Here is a 23,697-nt window from a genome sequence, read left to right on the forward strand (position 1 = left end):
TTTCGTTAATCAGCCTCCTGCACTGAGACGTGGAAGTCAAGACAGTAATAGAACTCCTTCAACTCCCTTATAAAACAAAAAACTGAACTATCTTGGGAGGCCAAGGACGAATTCCTAGAAAGGGGATCTAATAATACATACTCTTCCTCAAGAACCACTAAAATGATTTTAAACCCCCCCAAATACATTAATAATTGTGTATCCTTATCAGGGTGCAGGTCTAATTACATGAATAAACTTCAGATCCACCAGCTTCCAAAGGCACCAGACAAGGTGAGTTAATTTACACAACAGCAACTCCAAATAGCAAATCTTTTCTGTAACACAAATCAGAATACCTCTCACAATTAACAAGATACTGCTACTTGCCTTAGTGGGAGTGGTGATGACACAGGCTGGCTAAGAATCAAGTTATCATGTGGAGATAGCTGGGAAAAGATTTTAAAATGCATTATTTCTAGGCTGAACTTTGGAAATATTTATCAGAAATAACACAACTATAACAAAGAACACTGTAAAATAATCCAAATTAAGCTGAATTTTGTATGCCCCAGTTGTGTATCACTCTAAGAAGTGCTGTGCAATGATATGCATAAGGATCTTTTAGTAAAAACTGGGCAAAGCATGATCTTCCTTTCTTGGCCAGAACTGAATACATTGCATATTCATAAAGAAGACTTTAAACTAGCTAATGCTGCAAAAATTTGAATATATTGACTGCTGAAAAATGAAGCCTTCTGTACTTTAAGGGCTGTGAGAACCCATATTTCATATACAGCTTTCAGGAGCTGGGGGGAGTTCGTTCTGGATTTAGGGGTAAAGAGAGGGATAAAAATTCATTAAGGGGAGAGATGGCAGCTCATAATGTAAAGCTATATTTTCTTCAGAAAGCATTTGAGAATTAGGCTCTTGGCTGGTAGAAACTGCTCAGCTCTGATAGAATCTTTAAAATGTGCATTACTTGAGGATGCAAGAAGATCCTACTAAATCACATTTCTTTCTTACAGTGACATGGCATCAAGCAAACCATTCACATATTCAGCATGAATAGGAAGACTCAGGTAAGTACAAGAATAGCAACAGACAATCAATTTATCAAAGCCCAGCTGATGTTTCCAGCCATGGTAAATCCAGGGTAACAAGATACCAGCTGGCTTAATCCTCCTGCATTTTCTGTTGTTTAAAAGCAGTAATAACTCAGCCACAGTAACTTGTACAACTGAGCTGCAAGTGCAGACCATTTTTAGTAACACTTCAGGTTTGAGTGTGTTTCACCTTAGACCCACTGCAGGTGACCAGGTAATAAAAGCCAGAAGACAAGACTGATGACTTAGAAACTCAAAGTCACCTAATGCTGTGCCTGGAGAGCCACCAAACACAGGGAATTAATAAGGAGAGCCTGCAATGCTGTTTCCCTGCACCTCTCACACCCCACTTCCCTGACAGATGTGGATGGCCACACCACAGGCTGGATTTGTCATGTAAGTCACCTTGGGAGCACCAGCACCATTAGCTTGTGCAGTGGAAGAATTCAGAGGATTCATTTTTCCAGCCTGAGGCAAACCTTCATAAACCACCCTCTGAAAGAAGCATCAGCCTGATGTTCTCTGACTCCTGTGCTTCAGCAAAAGCACATAAACACACTGAAGCATCTATTCAAGGGGCACATCTCCCTCAGGCAGAAGGGGCACTTATTACCCCCTTCCCCAGAGGGAGAAACATTACTCCACATGCTCTTGAAGTCTGCAGGCTGTGATACATTAGCACAGCAACCTCTGTGCAATGAGGGGATGCAGCACACAGAGTCCAGCAGATCTCAGGGCAGAAGGAAGGATCTTAGGTCAGAAGGAACCCATCAAGACTGGCAGCTAGAAACTGGCAAATAGGAACATGCCAGAGTGTTTTACTAATGGCTATCATTTCTTTGAGACTTAGAAGTTTAATTGCTTAGCAAAAGACAACCACATTTTCCATTAACAGGCTTCAGAGAGAAATGGACTCCTGAAAGCTTGCCATTTTCAATGCAGGCATTTCCCACGCTAATTCTGAGGAGACATCTAAGGCACAATCACCTGTGATTTTATTTGGTGCAGTTTCTAAAACAACTTAAGTCCCTGGAAGCAGCTGGAAGGAAGAATTTATTCACAGATCTCAATTACCACTGCCTACTGTAAAAGCAGTGTTTTCTCCATCTGTACTATCAGCTCCTAAAGCTGTACTAATTTAATGCACATAACATTTTGAAAATAAGGTATAACAGACATAATTTTCACGTCACTTATATCTAGATCTTCAGACTTCGTTCCAGGATATAAACCCATATATACTTTGACAAAATTCCCTAAAACTTCAAACAAAAAAAATTAAAAGCTTTTCTCTAAACTCAATTATAGTCTCTGTAAATAGGTGTTTAGTGTTTCCTAGCACAGACATTTTTTTGAATATGGATTAAAAAAACCCGAACCTAAAACAAGGAGTAAAAATGCTGGGTTTTGAATTAACTTTAAAATCATAAGAAAAGGGCCAGAAGTGCCCAATACAGTTTCAGTATAACTGTTCTCTAATCCCTTTCCAGTAAGAGTAATAAATATCACCCCTTTAGCATACACTAAAGGGGATCTTCAATATTCAGTACATGCTATAAAGACATAACCCAGGATTGTATTTGCTCTGAAAGACTTCACTACCATATGGGCTACACAATTAAGGCTCAGAACTGCACAGGGCTCTCCATATTTTATGTTATACAAGTAATAACAGAGAATAGCATAATTTTGTAACTATTTAATCAAAACCACAATTGGTAGAATACTATGACTGCAACAGAGCTCTCTTTTCTCTGCAATAAAATTTTTACCACCTCTCTATTTCGCCTCTTTAGGAGGAAATAAAGAGATTTAATAACACTTCAGAAATCCTTGAGACCAGGATTTTTTCTCTCCTACCAGCAGTGACAGGGCTGAGATTTCAAAGAGCAGGCAGCAATTCCTGTAATTATTTCACTCCCACAGAGCCCTGCAGGGAGGACAGAGCAAGGGCCAGGTTTGATAAAGGGGCTGGTGCTGGGTGTGGCTCTGGCAGCTCTCACTGAGAGCACAAAGCCCTTGGGAAGAGGGGCAATCATGGATGCACATTTCACATCTGGTTTTAGTTTTATTTCTTTATTTTACACTCAGCCTTCATACAGTAGCAGGAAGAAAACAGTTCTAAAGCTATTGCAAAAGCCAGACCAGATGCTAACTTGGAGTAGTTTTTCATTAATTTCCAGATACTCTGAAAAAAAATTAAAGTTCTAAGCTCACTAAACAGCTTCTTATAATAACTCACTGAAGTCATTAACTAAACTGGAAACAGAATTCTCACATGTGTATGAATTTAGGAAACAAATCCTGAACAAAAATAATTTGGGCACAAAAATTACATTTTCCATTTATTAACCTGCTTTATCTTCACCTGGTTTATCTTCACCAGACAGAGTTATTAAAAAACTTCCACTTACCTGAACTAGAATTCTTGGCCTCTGAGGGGATGGAAAAGGTACTTTATGCATGAAATGGGAAATGTGTCTACAGGAAAAGAAAAATACTGATTTAGTAGAAATTAAGCTTAAACTACTTCACCTCAAGACAAAATTTTTGACAGTAAGAGAAATTATTATATAAAAATGGCACATACTCAGAAAGCAGAGCAAAAAATACCAGCACCTAAACCCTACTGGGATATTCTGACCTTGAAAACCTATTTTTTACTGGTCACAAGAAAATGGGAGGGCAGATTCTCTTTCAGAATACAAACTCTGTTTGTGAAATTAACAAACTACAAGGAGTGTTTTTTCATTTGTAAAGCAGAAATATTGATATTTGAACATCACAGTCCCATTTTCAAATCCTGCTTCTGACAGTTTGAAATAGCACTAAACCTCAGAGACTAGAACTGGTTACTTGCAAAAAAATATTCATGGCTGAATATCAGGGAGAATCATTAAGCTCATCCATTTCCTTCAGTTCTAAATACAAAATGTTATATAAAATTGCTGATGAAAAAGCTTTAAAGTTCTTTCACACACTACAAATACAGAACAATGTTTTTAGAATTTGACAAAGTTCTCAGTTTCATGAATTGATTAAACTTACAAAAGTTCTAGAAGTGTAATTCTACACAATAGACACTTTCACATTAAAGGAAGCTACACAGGGTAAAAACCCATGAGAAACAGGGATTCCATCCTAAATTCCACCTTACAGCACATACTTTACCAGGATTTCCACAAATGTTACCAGTATTATGACACAGGCAACTACATTTGGAAGAAATTCAGACAAACCCACAAATAGGCATTGATTTGGGTTTTATTTTATTACCAGTGTATGAAGATGGTGGCCAAAGTATGGAAGATGCCACACAACAAGGGAAAGCTGCTCTTGGCAGCAGCTGGGCTGACTGAAAATATTCAGGCACAGACAAACCTTCATCATCACTAAAACAGCCAAAGGAAGTAGGCTGGATACTGCATTAGCATCCTGTATTTATATTATCCACAGTAAACTCACCAGTTTACAAATCAGAGAAATTAGAATAAATCCATAAAATCCAAATTGATAAAGCACTTCTCATATCTACTTATTTTATTCATTCTCAAAAGTTAAAACATCAAACCCCTGAGCTTAAAAACAAAACAAATATATATATACACACACACGTTTTTGTTGTTGGAAGTTTACACTATCAGAATTTTCAAATGAGTTCAGTGATGGGAACTGTAATAATGAAGGGGATAAGCAATCACAAGAATTACTTATCCACATAGTCAAAGTCTCCTGAAAGTTAATATTTAAATTGAAGCAGAAAAAAAAACTTATGTGTAATAAAATAGAAAAGTAAATAGTGCATTTGAAATCTGCTGCATTAAAATATTAGATTATCCTAGAAATGTTACATGGTATTACATATCAATTGCAAGTATTGACCATTTCTTGGTGTAAGGATTTCCTCTGCATTTTATAATGTGAAATCCTTTATGTGAGAAAGAAATTAAGTTTATTTATCACAAATACAAGATATTCAATCTGCTTTATCATCTCTCACTACACTACAAATAGGCATTTGAAAAAATGCAAATCTACTCATTTAATTCTCCTAACTTGATGTGTGCAAGATTAAGAAAGGATTTATAATCTTGCTCTTTGTAATCACTATGGCTAAAGGGTGCAGAGCTAATTAAAGCAGCTTTCAGAGACCTTTGCAGGCACTTTAACCACAAATAAAAATCTAGACTTTTTCAGAAAGTAGGTAAAGATACGTTAATCAAAGGAGAAAAGTGCAGCCATTATATTTAATGTTTGAGTACAGTAAAAAGGATATTACAGGAAATTTAGAACAAAAACCCCACCCTCCTATCAACTGAAATTACTGCTATGAATTTTGGAAATGACTTACTTCTCAATGGGGAGGACATGCGGCCCAGAAATGGAGTAACGATACAGAAAGGTAAGAAACTTCTTGAAAGCATCAAAGAAAGGCCAGTGAGAGAGCAGACAGATGCATTTATTTGTCTGCACTGTTCTGCACGTGTCTTTGCCCTCGGCAGCAGCTGCTAATCCCAGCTGAGATTTTTGTTTCTCTGTGAGGTTCTCTTCAGGGTACAGTTCATAAAACTGAATAGCAGCACCATATACCTGCAAACACATCATGGATGCGAAGTCAGGAATTCTGCCTCGATCCTCAAAGCAATCTAAGAAACCCCAAACACACAGAAAATCCAGTCTGTATTACTGCTTGAAAAAATACATGAATGCAAAAGACTGTGATCTTTTGAAGCAATCCATTCTGGAATATTCTTATGGCTGTGAAAATCCAGACTGCCTATTATTTAATTAAAACACTTAATATCATACGAGAAAGTGTAATTTACAGAACAATTTATTTGAGAGAAACATAATGATTATAAAGAGTACACTGTAGTCTACTGCTCCTCCAATTGCCTTTAAAGCTATTTTAGGAATCCTTTATACACAACTCAAAGCCATATCCCCTGACATCCAATTTACTTTTCAGAACAAGTATGTGCATGCAAGGTCGTTTCCATGCTTGCAATAAAAACAGCATTACTTGCATGTATATGCAGTGCAGTTTTACAGCTCTCCAGTTTCACAGGCTAACAGGAAAGCAGAGGAGCTCAGGTTTATGATCAACTGAAACTACTGCAAGCCACTCTTCAAAGCAGTCTTGGAATCAAGCCCAAGAAAATAGATTCAAGCTCCTCTATGAAAACACTCATTATCATCATCCTGAACAGATAAACAACTAAGTTTTTTCAATTAAATTAATAACTTTTTTTTTCAAGATTTCAAAAATACCTTTTCTGCAGAAGCTCCAGTTAGTACAAATGTAGAAAAAACTGGGAGAGGGTATTTACTGTTAGATGGCCAACATTCAATCGTTGCACCCATAGGGAGACAAAAAAGAGGCACAGATTCTGGTAATGGGAATGATTCATAATCTTCTTCAGGATATCTGCATATTAAACCTATAAATAGAATGAGCAAAGAGGCAGTTATAGGAAAGCCAGCAGAAACAGGTTTGGAATAGCTCATTCCATAAAATAATTGCCAGAAAATTCATATATGAGCACAGAGTAACTTCAGAAGATGAGTGAAGGTGTAAATAATTAGGCACAGGGAATAGCTGGAAGGGGCAGATGCTCCCATAACTTAAGGAAAATCACCTGACTAAAGCATTACACTGAAATCCTACTTTCCATTCTAGAAACTATTCTGAAACTATAACTGATTTATCTTTTCCTGTTTTCAGGCTGTGTGTATCTCACCTGTTATTATATAATAGTTCACATTCATCATGAGTATGAGCAAAGATTTAAAATCTAGTCAAAAAAAAAGTAATGTGAATACTCGAGAAGTAAGACTGATGTTTTCAACTATAACACCAACTAATTCTGGCCAATAAACATTCCCTGAAAAATATGTTTGCTCTTAGATAGGTTTTGATCCCAAAAGAATCCAGTCAATTAAGCTGATCCACCTCAGCTGAGGATTCAGCTCTTGTGCTGCCAGGCCAATGTGTTTAGCCTTATTTAAACACAGCTGTAAAACATGAAGATCTGAAGCAGAGGCTTTTAGCACACAGGTCCTCAGTTACAAGGGAGGCTGTAGCAATCCATCCTGTCTGACTGCCAGCCCAGGGGACTCCACACTGGAATGGATACTGCATCAAAGGATTTAGGATTTCTCTCTGTTAGAGAGCACAATCTCTACACACTTTTCTAATAGAAATGGAATATTAATAAGCAATAAAAATCTGTAACCAAAAAGGGCAGTGGATCCCTTCACGCCAAGAATCAAAATCTTGTGCAAGCTATCACTAGATGTGAGGCCTTTTAAAATTTTTATTTGTTTACAACCCTACCATCCACCCTTTAGTATGTCCTGAACTGCTGTTTACAGAGAGCAGCCTCTAGAAGGGATGTAAGTGGATTAAAGCTTAAGTGTGAATCATGCTCATGACTTGTGTGCCAAACAAAATCAGGGTTTAAAAAAACCCAACAACAAATGCAAAGCCAACACATTTCACCAGTCATAGCAAATCTAATTCTGTCTTATAAATAAAACAATAAAATAAAGATGATACACGATCCAAAAATACTTAAAGAGCTCAGTGCCAATGATGCTCGAGGCAGTGTGGAAGTCTGCAGGAATCTTCAAAATGTTTCTTAAAGAAAGTGATCATGAAAATGCATCAAATAATTTCTGTGGTATTTTCTTCTGCATATACACATGTCCTTAAGAGACAGTTACCAGTAACACACACAGAGATGGGAGACACCCAGCTTTGTAGAAACCTATCAAAACACAGAGCTGAGCTTCCCAACTAAACAGAAATTTTAAAACAGCATGGTTACGATACCCAGTTCTAAGGCCTCTTTTCTGACATGATTTTAAAAGAATTCTTTAGGAAAAGACTCCTTTTTGAATAATGGCTGGATAGTGGCAATTCTTTAGTACAAAATTTATTGCATTGCAAATGAGTCTGGACATTCTGAATTGAAGATAAAAAAGGCTACACAGTAGTTACATACCAGCTTTATATGATATGGTGTTGGTTTTTGCCACAGACTTTTTATAACATAAATAGACGGCTGAGCCCCACTGTAAAATAAAAGAAGTTACTGGATTAAGTGATGGAGTATAACAAATGGACATAACAGAATATAAGTATTTAAATTCTCAATTTTCGGACATGAGAATAAAGAACAAGGAAAGCCATGGAACAAAAAAGAGCAGCATCCATAGGGGGAACACAGAGCTTTTATAGAAGGGAGAAAGGTGTAACAACTTCCCTAAGACAGCACTCCCATAACCCAGTCAATATGGCAGCTATCAGAACTGAAAAATCCATTGGTTAATGCCTACAGGCATTTATTTAAAAGCAAGCACAAATCAATTTCCATGATCTTGATCTTTTTTACATGATCCCACTTGCAGAGCAGTCAGCATCCTTCTCAGCACACCAACTTCTGAGGACCCTGCAACAGCCAGCACATGGGGCTACAGATTTAACCAGGAAACACCTAAATATTCAGCTCTGCAAATCAAAGTTGTATGAAACCTGTGTATTTTAGCAGGTCAGGCTTTGGAACCATATTAAACATTTAAATGTGCTTACAGTCAACAGCTTCCAACATCACCCTCATACAGCATTCTTTAAATAAGAAGTTTGTGATACTACAGAGGAGAAAAACACTTATAAAATAGCATTGGAGGTAAAGGGAGGAGTTGGAAAACAAAACAGAAGCTGGTTGCTTCTGGAATTCTCACCACAACAGTAAAAGCAGTGTCAGAAACAGCCACATCTGTAAAACCTCCAGTTACACACAGCTACACAACAGGTTCTAAAGACCAATCCAAAGATGCTGGAGTCAGCATTAAAAAAACCCAAACATTTGCTCTAAGGCTTTCAGAAAGACTTTGTTCCAAGTAGGAACAAAGGAATGCAATCCTCCAGCTCTTCCAATATTTGATTTATCTTTGGAGACCTCTTATGAAGATTTTTCACCAGGTACTCCAAGAGCTGCCACAAGTACTCCACAAAGGTCACATCAGCGAGTGCCAAGCGTTCAAAGCCCAGCTTTTGAATCATACCATGCTGTTGTTCAGATTCTTGTCCACTTTGCAGAAGGTGTGTGGAGGAGTCTCTCCTTTGCTGGGGATGATGATGCAGATGTCTGTGACAGCCAGGGAGTTCTGGGTCATGTTCTCAGCAGCCCTGCGGTAGGTGATGTACACCCGCTGGGACGAGGCGCTGCCGCTGATGTTGGCCGGCCGCCCATATGGGGTGCTCTGAATGATTTCACAGCCTTGCTTGACTCTTTCTTTGCCATCATATAAAACCCTAGTCAAAAGGGGAAGGGAAAAAGTCACATTTTAAAAACACTTTGAGTTTTAATCACAGCTCTTGCCTCATTGCTGAGCAAAACATTTTTACTGACAAGTTCAGGTCACATTATCTCTGTGTTCTAACAGAAAAGCTTCATTATGAAACTATACTGGTTTTCCTCATATATAATTGTTTTTAAGCATTTTGTTTACTGCAAAATAGTGTTATTTTCAGTTCTATTAAAGATTCATTGCCTGATCCTAAGAATGTCATATAACTTATCTCTTTCCAATCTGTGTTAAATAGGTTAAGCACCTTATCCCAATCCAAATATATACATTAAAAATTATAAATGGCTTTGAAAACTCCAAAATGGGAAGGATTAAACTTGTCATTAAAATCCACTCAGCATGCATTTCCCCTTCCATACTGGGTTACAGTACTCTCAAGTCAACAAATATCTTCCTGTTTAGAGTTTTACCTTGTATTTAAAAAGTACAGCATTTCCGTAAAGCTGCCTTATCTGCTCCTTAGTCAAATAAAACTGAAAATCACCCACTGGAACAGGGAAAGCACTCACCCCAAATCAGTGAGTGGAGGCTTATCCCTGCCTCGGCGATAGCAAAGGTAAATCTGCGGCCCTACAAGGCTGCCGTTATTGAGATCCGCAGACAGGCCCGAGGGAGTGAGCTCTATGCATTTATAGCCCTGAGGAACCTCCTCCCCCAGGGATTTATTGAGGACTGTCACGTCTGTGATGGGCTCTTTGGGCTTGGCGATTTTATGGCAGGCATCATTGAAGTGGATCTCCTCCTCCAGTGGCTTTGAGATATCCGTTAGTCCTGCGACAACAAAGTAATCAGCAACTCGGGCCCCTTTGTCTTCCATCTTCCATCACAAGGTGTTACAGCTTCTAAGAAAGAAACACAGGTCAGAAATGATAAAGTTATGGCTATTTTTAAAACCAGAAAACCATAGCTTGCAAATAAAGAAAATGCTTTCTGCTCTCGCGTGGAACATTGAGAAATAGGCTAAAAATGTTTTTCCAAGACACCCATGTGCACTGGAATTTTGCTAGAGTAGCTTCAGGAAGTTTACTGTCATCAAGTTCCAGACTTTTGAAACCAGACAAGCTATTTAAGACTCCCTTTTGTTGAATTAATTTTGTTTGGGTGCAAAATTTTATTGCAAGAGAAACTGTTACCACACAGGAGTTTCAAGAGCTTGCTGACATTCTGAAACTGAACAATCAGAATTTAAAACAGTTTGAATGGTTGACAGAAGACTTCAGTTTTCATGTAACTTGTATTCCCATTGCTTTATCTCCCTTTATTTCTTACTCTAGGTAGCAAGTATTAAGACTTATCAAACTTCATGCCATCATGATTCTTGGATTTGACCAAGATTTTTGTTAAAACATAATAAATTCAGACATTTCTTACTGGTAATTTGGAAAATTATGTCCCAATTTGATAATGTGCATTTAATCAAATTGTTCCAAGCTGGCCTCAGATTTCCAGCACCAGCCCCTGCTCAAGCAGGAGGAATGGCTCAAGCTGTGCCTCGTCACCCCTACCAACCTCATCCACCAGCACAAGAGAGGCAATTCCCTCTTCCTGCTCTTAGTTTGTAGGTTGGTTGGGTTTTGCTGGACTGGCTTGAGAAGCTTCTAACATAGCAAGGAAATGAGTACGTGTTTTTTATTTTATGCTTATTTACATTGTTCTAGAAAATGCCAAGAAGAACCCTCAGATTATCTTTTATTTTTCTATATGGCTAATAAGCACTATGGGACGCTTTAACAAACATGATGACTGGCAAGAAATCACCAATATATAGGAAAGGAACAGTCTGATAATAACTTCAGCTTGTGTTTGAAGAGAGAAGGCAGTTACAAAACTGAGCTTAGTTTAACCTACATGCAGTTATTTCAAACACATCTGGAATATGTTACTCAGCATATATATGAAAGTAATAACTACAAATTCAAACTCCTCCCTGAGTGATACATTCAAAGACACACAAACTCAACCTCTGCATATGCTGCCTATTATCTCTCTGTCCATCTGGCTCCAGCAAACCCAGGCAGGCTGGGAACAAATGCATGCAGACAAGGAGATGTTTAACAAAGCATCCTTAAGCTCTGGCCTAAGTCCAAACACTGACATCTTTCAGCTAATATGACAGAAGTTCTAAGTATTTTGTGACATTAACAGTGCTCAGTGAAACGACATTATAGCTATTGTAACATTGAGGTTTTTTCCTTTTCTTACCAGCACCATTTCACAGAATTACACTGATTTCTAGAGTGATTCATGATGCCTTTTAGAATGAAATTATGTGTAATTTTTGATTACTAAACACTTTAGCAATCAAAAATTATACAAATGATAGCTGTTAAAACTGCAAGCAGGACGTATAACTCCAGTGTATTAACAGCACTACTCCAGTTTAATCATTACAAGTTATTTAAATCCAGTTTATTATTACAAATAAACAGAATGATGTGTATGTATATATATAATATTGAAGAATCATACCTTTACACTATTTAAACCTCACCATTATTCCATATAAAATTTATACCAAAAGTCCTAAATTCAAACATTCCTTTATTCCCAAAAGCACTTTCAAGAAAAACTGGGACAAGCTCTCCTCATTTAGAGATAGTTAAAATTAGAATCCCCTACATACAAACACCTGCTATCACATAAATTTGCTTCCTAAGGTTATAGCACGTAATACACTAGTCAGCAAGACTTTCATAATTTAATGCAGATTTTACAGAAGTAAGGGAAAAAAAAAAGGCCTGGCTGCTGATGAATTATCCCTTCCTTCACATTTATCCCATCCCTGCAAGTGTCCAAGGCCAGGTTGGACAGGGCTTGGAGCACCCTGGGATAGTGGATGCTGTCCCTGCCTATGGCAGGGGGGAATGAGATAACCTTTAAGGTCCCTTCCAACCCAAACCATTCAGGGATTCTACAATGGTTTTATGATTTTTGTCTTTTAATACAAAGGCTTACAGCTAAAAATGGGATAAAAAAGATAAACTTCAGTGGTATTTTAGTCTAAGGCTGACTTAGACTTTACTAGAGCTACTGTGATACTCAAATTTTCAATATTGGTTACTGGCAGAGCAGATCTATGCAAACTCTATGTTATAGACCCCAGAAAGAAGGTAAGAACTGTGAGCTAAGTCAGTGACAAATAATCATTCTGTGAAGAGCATTTCACCTTATCTGATGGAGAATTTCTGTAGAAACTCCTACCATGAAGCCATTCCACAGTGATTTTACTCTGATATCTTACTTGGTGATTGGTGGTTGTGCCTTGCTGGTGTGAATCTCAGGACAGCACCTGAGATAACCCTGGGATGGGGACAGGCATCAGTCCAAGGAGAGAGAGATTTCTTTCCTTATCTCCCCTGGTTTTCAGCTGCTGTGTGGCTCTATCAGCTAGAAAGCCCCAGAGCTCCCTCCTCTGCAAGGTTTCAACACAGCCTGGCCATGGGGTCTTCACTCCACCTCTTGGATTGTGTTGTGTGGGAGGTCAGGAATGCTGCTCATGTTCCATCCAGGGAGAAACAGATCTTTCCCTACAACTTCCATACTGTAATCTTTTTACCCTCACTCATCTCCCTACAACATCTCACCATATTGCAAGTCATCTTTGGGGGGACAAAAGGCTGCACTTTGAAGGCAATGCCATGGGATCATAACCATAATCTCTTACAAAAGTCCCTGGAAATAAATGCAATATATGGTCTTTGAGCCACCTCATGATAATGATTTTTAATGGATGTCATACAATTAATACGACTGTAAATTAAACACCATAAAGACCAGAAAGAATCAAAATATCCTTGCAAACAACAAAGTCATGTGTAAAAAAATTATTAAACACACACATTCTAGATCATGACTATATAGATGAGAGAGCTTTTCGTAACTTCTAAAAATGTAGGATCAGGAGAAACAATCAGATAATCTCTCAGATCCACAAACTATTAGCTTGATTACTTTGCTGGAAGACAAAAGGTAAACACATCTTCACTGTTTATTCAATGTAATTTTCTAACATCCTATTTTTTAATAAACATTCAGGAAATACTAACTGAAGATTTTTGCAATTTTCGCTGCTTGTCACCACTGCTGTAATTCATTCAGTGTCCAAACTTTTTGAACAGATCACATTCCTCATTCAAATATTATAAGAGGAAATTGTCCACCTCTGGCAGACAAATACAACTGCCTTGTAATCTTTTAATCTGCCTTGTTGTCATTCTCATGCCTTCCTGCATTCTTCTTTGAGATTATTAAATTGCTTATTAATTTGAGTTCCTTATTAGATCCCTTTGCTGTCTAAACCAGGTGATATTTCACTTTGTAATCCTGACTCCAAAGATGTTCCATGTGTAAACAAGCAATGAATGTCTCCTAGAGTGCACTGGAGACCAGTGCAGGGCAACCTTCTTTAAAACAGTTCAAAGCTGGTGATTTATTTTTTTTAAATATTCATCAGACAATAATACTCCAAGAACTTACTTCCTTTGAAGGAACATGAAGAGAAGATGAACAGAGATACAAATCAGAGGCTAATTATTAAAAATTGCCAGTAAAGTTCTAACAGCCCCCAGCATCTCATCTGTGCATTGCTGCATCAGCCTGTGGAAGTAACCAACCCAGAGAGATGTGTCAGCTGGGCAGGCAGGAGCAAAGTGAAGTGAACTGCATCAGTCAGTGCTGCTCTGGCTACTCAGAGCCACTTCTCAGACATAACACCACACCAATCACATGGGAGTTCAGCGTCTCAAGACACAGGAGTAACTGCAGTTACACAATGAAAAAACTTCACCCCAGCTCTGAACTGCCAAAATTGCCTGGCAAAATTGTCAGACAAGCCTTTTTCCCCTCAATATTTTCTTCACAGCAAGCAAACAATCCTGGGTACAAAGCAGAAGCCCTCTAATTTCACAGGAATTCCCAAAGCAGAACACAAGCCTTTTGCCCACTCTACCAATGTGTTCCCTACCTTTTCATCAGGGCATTGCTTCTATAATTTTCCTCTCTTGCTGTCAGCCAGGCTTTAACATAGACTTCTTGTTAAAGTTTCATTCCCTATAGAAACAGTAAAAATAAGAATCAAACAATGAACACATTTGTTGAAACTTACTTTCTGCATACTTCACTGCACCAGTCACATGGAATGAACACTGGGTTGCTGTAGGACTCCTTGCTAAGATAAGGTTACATATCATTTCACTAAAAAAGTAAATTAAACCAGACTTTAGGGCCAAGAAACAAAATACCAAGTTTTATGCTGGGTTGATATTTTAAGAATGCAAACAACACTTAATGCTTTAAACCAAAATAAATCAAAGAAGAGATGAGCCAGCCACTTCAAATTACTTCACCTCTTCCATTATTTTCTCACAATCAATACCTTCCGTGTCCATTCCTAGGTGTTAGCCAGCTATCAAAGCACTCTCTCAGCCCAAAAATCTTTCAAAATCTACTTCAAACCATTTTTCTTTGCAAGATTTGGATATTTAAGCAGATCCTTCTTACTCCACAATCAGCATCTGTCATCTAGTCACCTCACCCCAATTCCTCTTGCAGTGGGTGATACAGTCTTGCCGTTTACTGCCACAATTCAGAATTTTTCTTCAGATGTGGTGAACACCAGCATGGCCACTCTTAAACACTGGTATCACCACAGACAGCTTGAACTTGTGTTTTACACTCACACTGAGGAACTTGCAAGCCCAGTGCTACCTTGGAGCATTTTGAAGCAGCAGTTTTGCTGCTTCAAAATCCACAGGACTGAGGATAGCACCTCACTGGAGGCACTGAGACTCTGGGCTCCCAGAACAAGTCATTAACATCAGCAAGGCTGCAGTCAAAAGTGAACTTTCTTTAAAGGAAGCTTCTATTCCCCCAAGACTTGTAGAACACTCTCAGAAGAGCATGGTGAGAAGACTGCAGCAAACAAAGTGTAACATAAGAGAGGCTGGGAACAAACACATCTCAGGAGGGTTGATACACACCATGAAAGATTTGCTTCCATTCCTGAAGTGGAAAAATCTGGGGTATTAGATTATCAGAATTGTATTTTTGGGATCACAAAGTTCAAGGTTCTGTTCATAACACCAATCTACAAGGGCACTTCTTCGAGATTTCCCAGGAGCAATCAGCACTGTTAGTTCATTGCTCTGACAGCCCAGAGAGAATCCAGTCCCAGTGATCTCAAACCCACACAGCACCATGGACTTGCACCAGTTACAGCCAGGTACTTTCCAGTATCTGACTTTGAACATTTTCACTCAAGACTACAAAGAGAGAATGCAGGAGTAGCACAACATCATTTTCTCCAATCGTTAATATCAAGCTTCCAGGAGTGCCAGAAATTATAAATTTTGGGATCACCTGCAGACCTCAAGCACAGCTGAAAAAAGTCCAAGAAGTAGGCAGCATTAACACATGATTAATTTCCCCACGGACACTTCAAAAAACTTCTTTTCTCGTCAGCTCTCTGGAAAACCAGTGAGGAGACTTAAATGAAAGCAAAAAAATATAGATTTAGGCATCATAAGGAACACAGCCAGAGCTGCTGCCTGTGTACTTGCAGGTCTATTTTGTATTACTTGCAGAACTTATTTACAACTAGTTTCTTGTCCTCTACATATCCAGTAAAGGATCTACTTCAAGAAACAAGAATGCAAAGGACTTACATCATCACCCAAATACAAACAGAACTTCTCACAGCATTTTCATTTTTAGTAGGACAATGTCTGTACTTCTTCCCATTTCCTACTACAGTTCCACAAAAAACAGCAACAGAGAAAAACAGGGCTAAAGTCATAAATGGCATTACTTTTTAGACCCTACTGCACACATCTGCACTCAGTGATGTTAGACAATAATTCTCAGGAAGCCACCAGCCTCCACTAAACTCCCTTTGACACTGCATCAATTTTTATTAGAAAAGAAGAAAATCGACAATAACCCAAGAGAAAACCTAAGATTTTTCTGCCCTGCATCACTGGACTGGAAATGCTACCAAGTGTTTTGCAGGCCCATTCACAATCATCTGTACCAAGCCATGGTTTACATCTCTGATCCAACAGCTGAGGAGATAATCAAGAGAGCTCAGAAAACTTGGCAACAAAGGATCTCCAAGAGGTGCCAGGAAACAGAAGAGTGCTGGATAAAAGCACAGGGACAAAACAAAAGGCCATGAATTTGGGAGAAGAAAACGGGAATGTAGCCAAGAACTGAGGGACAAGCAGACTTGCTCAGCAGTGCTGAGGAAGAAAGATTAGGCCTAAATTCAGAGGCTAATCTAGATTGAGCAGGATGAGTACAGCAAAGTGAGCAGGAACTGGACATCTACAGCACCAAAGCTCACAGGAGGAAGCAGAGTGAGTGGCAGGGAGAAGGCAGAAAGGAACAGACTTCGCCCTGAGGGTGAGATCTGGCATATCCCACATCTCCTACACATTTCTCCCTCATTCACCAAACACTCTATTTGTTTGTTTTTCAGTGCTGTTTGTAGTCTCAATCAAATCAAAGCATTTACTAAGAGGGTCTAACAAGGCTGCTTTGGTGATCATTCCAGTTGTGCCACAGAAAAATCCTGTGAAATTCAATCCTGCCTACAAAAATTCAGGAAAGGGATGTTCCAGTATCCCACAAGATTCATGACAGAGACAAATCTCAGTAGGGCCAGTTTAAACTCCTACTTTTCTTTCTAGATTACAGTATTTATGGCCAAAAGGCACCACCAAAGACTGGAAAGAATTTCTGAAATACAACTGTGTTTGTAGGGAGGGATGCAGAAAACAAATTGTAGAAAATCAGGGGGAGGACAGCCAAAATAAGCACTATAAAATGTAAATATTACTTCATCCAAAGCACAGTTCAGCAGAGCAGCTTGTTCATGTTTTTGTATAACAATTTACTATACAACAACTTTTTAAAAGAAGTTCCCCAAACAAAATGTTCTATTTTTCTTGACACAGTAGATAAAGGCAAATGAAAATAGAAAGTCTTCCAATATTGAGCTTCAAACATAAAACCTGTCACTGAAAATGTCGAAGTCCATCAACCAAGAGTGACAGAAGTGACCTGCTTTCACCCTGCCACATTTGGACACACATGCTGACCTCAGTTTTGTTTTGAAACCATTTTCTATCCACATTAAATTTTGAATTCATGATGTGATAGAAGAAAAGACAGGTGGGGACTGTTTCTAACACTTTTTGCAACATTTAAAAACAACAGAGTCTTAGACCATTTTATATAATTTTTTTTTCCCTTGGCCATCAAAAATGTTCTGTAACATGAGAAAATGGGACCCAACCACACTGCAAATTATAGGCAGGGACAGCCATGCACAGACTGCATCTGCAGGGCTGCCCCTGCTGCCTGCAGATCATCTACACCCCACTGGAAAGGTTTAATGGAGGGATAATACTCACTAACACTTCTCTCATCCAGCAAATCTCTACATCCACTTACCAAAATGTTCAGCATCTATTCCACAGAAAAATAAGTGTGCAAGTACCACTACCAGCTCAGCTGCAAATACATCAATCAATTACCACATATTGCTGGCACAGTTTCCCAGCCAGCAAAGCAATAAAAAACATTAGGGTCTCCTCCAGAAAATCACCATAAATTGGCTGAAGAGCAATGACATGCCAAGGTAACTACTGCTGATCCTGATCTTGAAGTTAGGAATTTTGAGAATAATTCCTCAGGCCCACAGGTTTCTTCTGATGCTCAAGTCAAAGCCAAAATTCAAGAGTCCAGCCCACAAAACCCTTCTCTGTGTTTGCATAAAGCTTGCACACAAGGTGGAGGCCATCTCTTGGGACTTTTTTATTTACATACATGTACTTATACATCACACTTATTGCCTGTTCACTTTCATTTCAGATGGCCAAACTGAAATAACCTTATTAGTTAGTATTAATGATTTTCCTGACCCAGATTTTTAAAAGTCAAGATTTATGGTAAATATTAAACAGGGAGGATATAACTGGCTAATTTCTAACATGCTCTTATTCTTCTCATCCCATTTTTAGACCACAGTTCCTCCTCCTTTCACTCCCCTCCCATTATTACTTAGTTCACTCTGTATCAGCCTCCACAGTAACCATTATCTAATATACTCCTAAAACACATGAGTATATTACATTTTTCATATATATATTAGATAATGCAATATATTTTACATCTAATATATTGAAAAGGTAAAAATACACCATTTAAAATAGTAAGGCCAGCCAACACTTTCTGAAGTCTTTCATTTCCACTTCTCAATTTCCTCCTGGTACTGTTTCTGAGCTCTTTAGGGAACTACCAGTGACTAGTTCTGCATCACACACTGCTACTGAAATGAGTGGGCATCACTGAAACCTCTGGGCATCACTGCCCTGCATGGTTTAATTTTGACTCTGGAGTCTGTGGGAGCACTTAAGCATCAGCAGCCTATTTCCAGAGCAGGCACAGACTAAACCTGAACTGAAGGACAGCAGAAAACACGCAAGGATTATTGTGCCATACAGCAAAGAACCTCCTTCACTCCAAGTAATTACTTGGTCAGTAGCAGTGCTGGAAACAGCTGATTTGTAACAAGAGTTGAACAGTAGTGATGCTTTCACAGCTTGCACATATTCATCCCCTACCTGTTGGCTGCCAGCAATTAAAATAAGGCATAGCTGGCTTTAACTGCCACAGGATTTGCTGCTCTTATTATGGCAAAAAATTCTATCACAATTTGTGTCTGCAGTAGCAGACATTATTCCCATGGAGAATTGATATATAAGTGAGCAGACCAAGGGCATTTCCTGCGCTCTTGTCACCACCCAGTGCAGCTACAGCAGGAGGACAAGGGACAGTTAACCCGAGCCCACCACGCCGCACCTGCACCCTCGCACGAGGGCAAGCTCAACCTCAGCTTTCTTCAAAGGTCCTACATTTTTACAGGTTTGGTTTTGGAGGGGGATTGCAAAGTGGGGAGGGAACAGCCTGATTTGGATTTTGGGCTTTTTTTGTTTGGATTTGTTATGAGTCAGCTTAACAAAAGTTTGAAGTTTGAATACATTCCAGAGAAACCTGATTAAAATACTGTAACAAGCAAGATAAACATACTGGAAATACACCAATCATCACAAATTGCATCATGCTTTGTTAAGGCAGTCATACAGAAATTATTTTAGTGTCTTTTTTTTTTTTTTGTTCTTTCATTATTAGTATTATTCAGTATGACAGTTCTTTCCAGGAAACTTCTGAAAAAATACCTGAGTTCTACAGCAACACGTGTATCAAAACCTTTACCACTGGAACCCTGTCACACAGCAACACAGTTGGAAATCACCAAACATAAATTTGAACAACATTACAAAGCTATATTGACTTTTTATTTTTTAATCCAACATCAACCGGGCAACATTTGGCCTCCAAATTTCTGGTCATACCAACACCATATTTAAAGACTCGGGTCAAAGTTGAGGAAAGGACAAAAAACAGAAAGAAGGCTTCCTGCAAGTCTTCGTTTCAGGAGATAAATTTAAGATTGAGAAAGCTTCTGACTAAGTACCCATTGTGCTATTCTCCCATTCCAACCTGCCTGTGTTTGGCCAGGAAGCACAAATGTTTCTGCAGCCAGAGTTATAAAAAGCATTTCAACCTACTATGACTTGCAAAACTAACAGCAACTCAGCTGCTAAGGAGCATGATGGAAATAAAAAAAAGGATGTCGAATATTTAAGTGACTCTGCAAATTTCTTCTTCTTGTATGAAAACCTCAAGGTTAGCAAACCCCATTATCATTCAGCCTGGTCTAGGAATTGTCTTCCTCTCTGAAGAGTCACAAGACAGTTTTCTCCAGCTATCACACACTACAGCAGGAATTAACCTAGAAATTAGTAAACCCTCAATGCAAAATCCTGCAGATTAAAAACTGACAGGCTGGCTTCTGGCAGTGGTGGTGCCCACAGCTCTTTTCAGAGTCACACAAAACAGCTGTATGAGTTACAACCTCACGCCCCTTAGGGACCAGTTGGCTTTACTCCCTACCTACTTTCCCTTTCAAGCACATATTTGAAATAGAAGCAGGTTATTGACATTGTTTCTAAGGCTTGACCTGCATCAGCTGCGTGCACCTGAGCCCTATAGCGTGTGCCAGGCTATGTCAATATTTGTGCTTTTTCTAACTAATAATTAACTCTGGCTATATTAACTAGATAACTGCTAATATTGCCATTAACACATATAGTAATTCCATTAAGCACATACTGGGGTTATGTCATACAGAACGAGCTGAAACACAAACCTGCAACCATATGGCTACCAAAAATATCAATACTCAGAGGTATGAAAATCTCAAATACTGGGAAAATATTTTTAAATAAGTCCCTGTTTAAAGAAAATAGTCCTGATGCTTTTTGTATTGCTGCTTGCAGAAGCAGCTCTTCTATTTTGTGCTGCTTTCTAATAAATTAACTTTTTAGAAGAGGCCATTGGGTAAAGCCTGTTCCAAAGGAGCAGAGACCATTCATACTTGAGGAAAGTACTCATCCAGCTGGAGCCCAACATTTCCAGAAGTAAAACATGTACATCACAGAAGCTCTTAAGGCTGTAGAGAAGCTTAATCTTTTTTGTTCTGTCTTTAAGGTTCCATGCATTTTCCCCCTTCCTCAAGCTAACCACAGAAACTCTAATGCTCTATTCTTGATAATTAAACTATTTCAATGCCAAGTCATGATAGCCCCTAAAAAACAGCTCCCTTTACCAGAGCTCCACTTTAAAGAAACTTACAGACTCCTCAATACTCTAAAAGCTAGATGAAGTTTCTGCAGTACTCTAAATATAAGACTTTTTAAAAAAAGATGAGAAAAGCAAGAGACTTACAAAGTAAGACTCGCATGCTAAACACACAAACCAGAAATAATCCATTTACTCCCCCTTGACCTTTCTTGGCTAGACTAACTCAATTAGTACCCCTAAACCATCAGACACTTGCCAAGATAACATATTTGTGTTTAATCATTCAAAAAGTGAAATATTATGTACTGTAATGTAACACTTTTTACGGAAACGTCCAGTTGAGCAACAGTTCCAGAAAAAATTGTGAAATGAAGTAAAAAGCTGCCCAGAACACCATACTTCCACTCAAGTTAATAAAAAAAAATTAAATTTCAGTACCAGGCAGAAAGTCAAGACCTCATTTTTAGCAAAGTAGAAGCGGCACATTTTTAAACGCAGCCTATTTGGAATAACTTCGGAATAGCAACCATCACTGGGAAGTTATTGAATACCATCATCCCTTGGCCAGCAACTTGTGCCACACGCAGACCTCATGACAGAACGACGATAAAAATGCCAGGGCTGATTTCTACAGCCGCTTCCAGCGCGTTGCATCAACCCAGGTATAGGGTAACCCAGGCTGCCGAAGGGAAAGCCGGGACAGAAACACGCACCGTGGGGCTCAGCACCGCCGGGCAATTCCGGCTGACGCAGCGGGGCTGCACGGAAAACCCGCACATGGCTCTGGGGACACGCACACACGCGCGGGTCGAGGGAACGCGCACACAGGGGCTTTGGGGAGCGCACACACAGGGCTTTGGGGACTGCACGGACACCCGCGGATTCGGGGACACGCACACACGGGGGTTTGGGGAAGGCGCACAGACACCCGCGGATTCGGGGACACGCACACACCCCGGCCCGCCGGCGTGCAGCCCGTACAACATGGCAGGTCGGCGGCCCCGCCGCCCGGGGAGCCCCTCGGGCCCGGCGGGGGCTGGCGGGAGCCTCGAGCCGACGGGCACAAGGAGAAAGGAGAAAGTTTTCCCCCTCCCACCGCGGCCCAGCGGAAAGTTACCGCCGCCCCCGCGCCGCCTCAGCCCCCGGCCCGCCAGCGCCGGCCTCCCCGCCCCCGCTGACAGCCCCGCGCCCCTTCCCCGCCGGCCCCGGAACGCGGCAGCGCCCGACCCGCGGCATCGCCTCGGAGAACCCCCCGGCCCGCGCCCCGAAGCGGTGACAGCCCCGCCGCGCTCACCTCAGGCGGGTGCCGCGCTCCCCAGGGCGAGGAGCGGATGGTGAAGGGGTTCGAGGGGCAGCGCGCTCGGTGCCCGCGCCCTTATCTCATCCCAGCGGAGCCCAGCTCGCCCCCGCCGCCTCCCGCCGTGTGGGCGGCTCAGGCGGGATCCCCCCTCCCCTCCGCCGCCATCTTGGCTGTCACGGGGCGGGGGAGGCGGGCGGCGACCCGTGATCGCGGCGGGGCGGGCGCGGGACGGCACCCGCCGGGTCCCGCGGCTCCTGAGGGGGGAGCGGCCGTGCCCCGCCGCCCACCGGGTCCCTTCTGAGCGCTCCCCCTCGCACCGCGGGTCTGCCGCTCCCGCCTTCCCCCTCACGGAACGCGGCCCCTCCGCTCCCGCCTTCCCCCTCACGGAACGCGGCGCCGGTGGCTCCGAGCCATGAAGGGGGGAGCGGGGCTCCCTAAGCGAAAGCGCCTAAAACACAGCGCGCAGACCACGGGCTCGACTGTGCCTCCCCCCACCTCAGCCTTTTAATCTAGACAACATCTTTAATTTAAACCGAAATTAATCTCCGGCCCAGATAGGCCGGGATTTGGCTCACCTGCGGCGCCCGTCGCCTGGACCCGGAGGAGGTGCCGGCTGTCTGGAAAACAAGGGATGAGAAAACCGAGGGATTTTCTGCAGGCTTGATGTAACCCGCAGCAGGCTGTTGCATCAAAGACTAGAAAAAGAACCCGAGACAAAAATAATCTTTTAAGAGCGTGCAGCTAAGATTAGTGCAGTGTGTCAAGATGTTGCTGAGCGCAACAGAACGAGTCCTGCCTGTACCCACACAGAAATAAATACTACTTTTCTGGCACCTTGTCCGTTGCAACCCTGAGTTTCCAAATTTTATACCAAAGTGCTGATTAGGGAGAGGTTCCAGCCATAAAATTTTGAGTTTGAATTCAGTCTTACCTCAGTTCTGGATGTTTGTCTTAAGGGTTTAGATGTGGCTTGTTATAAAAGACATAAAATTCATATGAAGTTCTGAATTTGTAAATACTGTGAATTAATCAAAACTGAACTGTAAATATTGAGATATGTTCAGACCTACTTGCTTGGTTTACCTCATCCCTTTGAAAATCCAACCAAATAGGAGAATGCAAAAGCCAAAAAGTATAAAATAACATTGGTTTTCCCCACATGCTTTTATTAATTAAATTGTTTATAGCAGAAATGCTGCTCCTCGTAGCCCCCATGTAGGAAATGTGGCT

General features: G+C 40.5%; 1 protein-coding gene across 2 annotated transcripts in view; it reads right to left on the reverse strand.

Moving 5' to 3' along the window:
* Positions 1 to 22,537, reverse strand: part of DENND4A (DENN domain containing 4A) — a 47,845-nt gene extending 25,308 nt beyond the window's left edge. For both annotated transcript variants that reach the window (XM_066558502.1, XM_066558501.1), the window contains exons 1-9: positions 22,462 to 22,537; positions 14,425 to 14,510; positions 9,971 to 10,303; positions 9,156 to 9,405; positions 8,093 to 8,162; positions 6,357 to 6,526; positions 5,437 to 5,675; positions 3,500 to 3,566; positions 370 to 428 (exon numbers count right to left, since the gene is read on the reverse strand). In XM_066558502.1, coding sequence (XP_066414599.1) covers positions 370 to 428; positions 3,500 to 3,566; positions 5,437 to 5,675; positions 6,357 to 6,526; positions 8,093 to 8,162; positions 9,156 to 9,405; positions 9,971 to 10,278 — 1,163 coding nt within the window. In that variant the 5' untranslated portion in view covers positions 10,279 to 10,303; positions 14,425 to 14,510; positions 22,462 to 22,537. The remainder of the gene's footprint in view (positions 1 to 369; positions 429 to 3,499; positions 3,567 to 5,436; positions 5,676 to 6,356; positions 6,527 to 8,092; positions 8,163 to 9,155; positions 9,406 to 9,970; positions 10,304 to 14,424; positions 14,511 to 22,461) is intronic.
* Positions 22,538 to 23,697: the final 1,160 nt, after the last annotated feature.

The sequence above is a fragment of the Molothrus aeneus genome, chromosome 13 (assembly GCF_037042795.1).
Source record: "Molothrus aeneus isolate 106 chromosome 13, BPBGC_Maene_1.0, whole genome shotgun sequence".
NCBI classification, from domain to species: Eukaryota; Metazoa; Chordata; class Aves; order Passeriformes; family Icteridae; genus Molothrus; species Molothrus aeneus.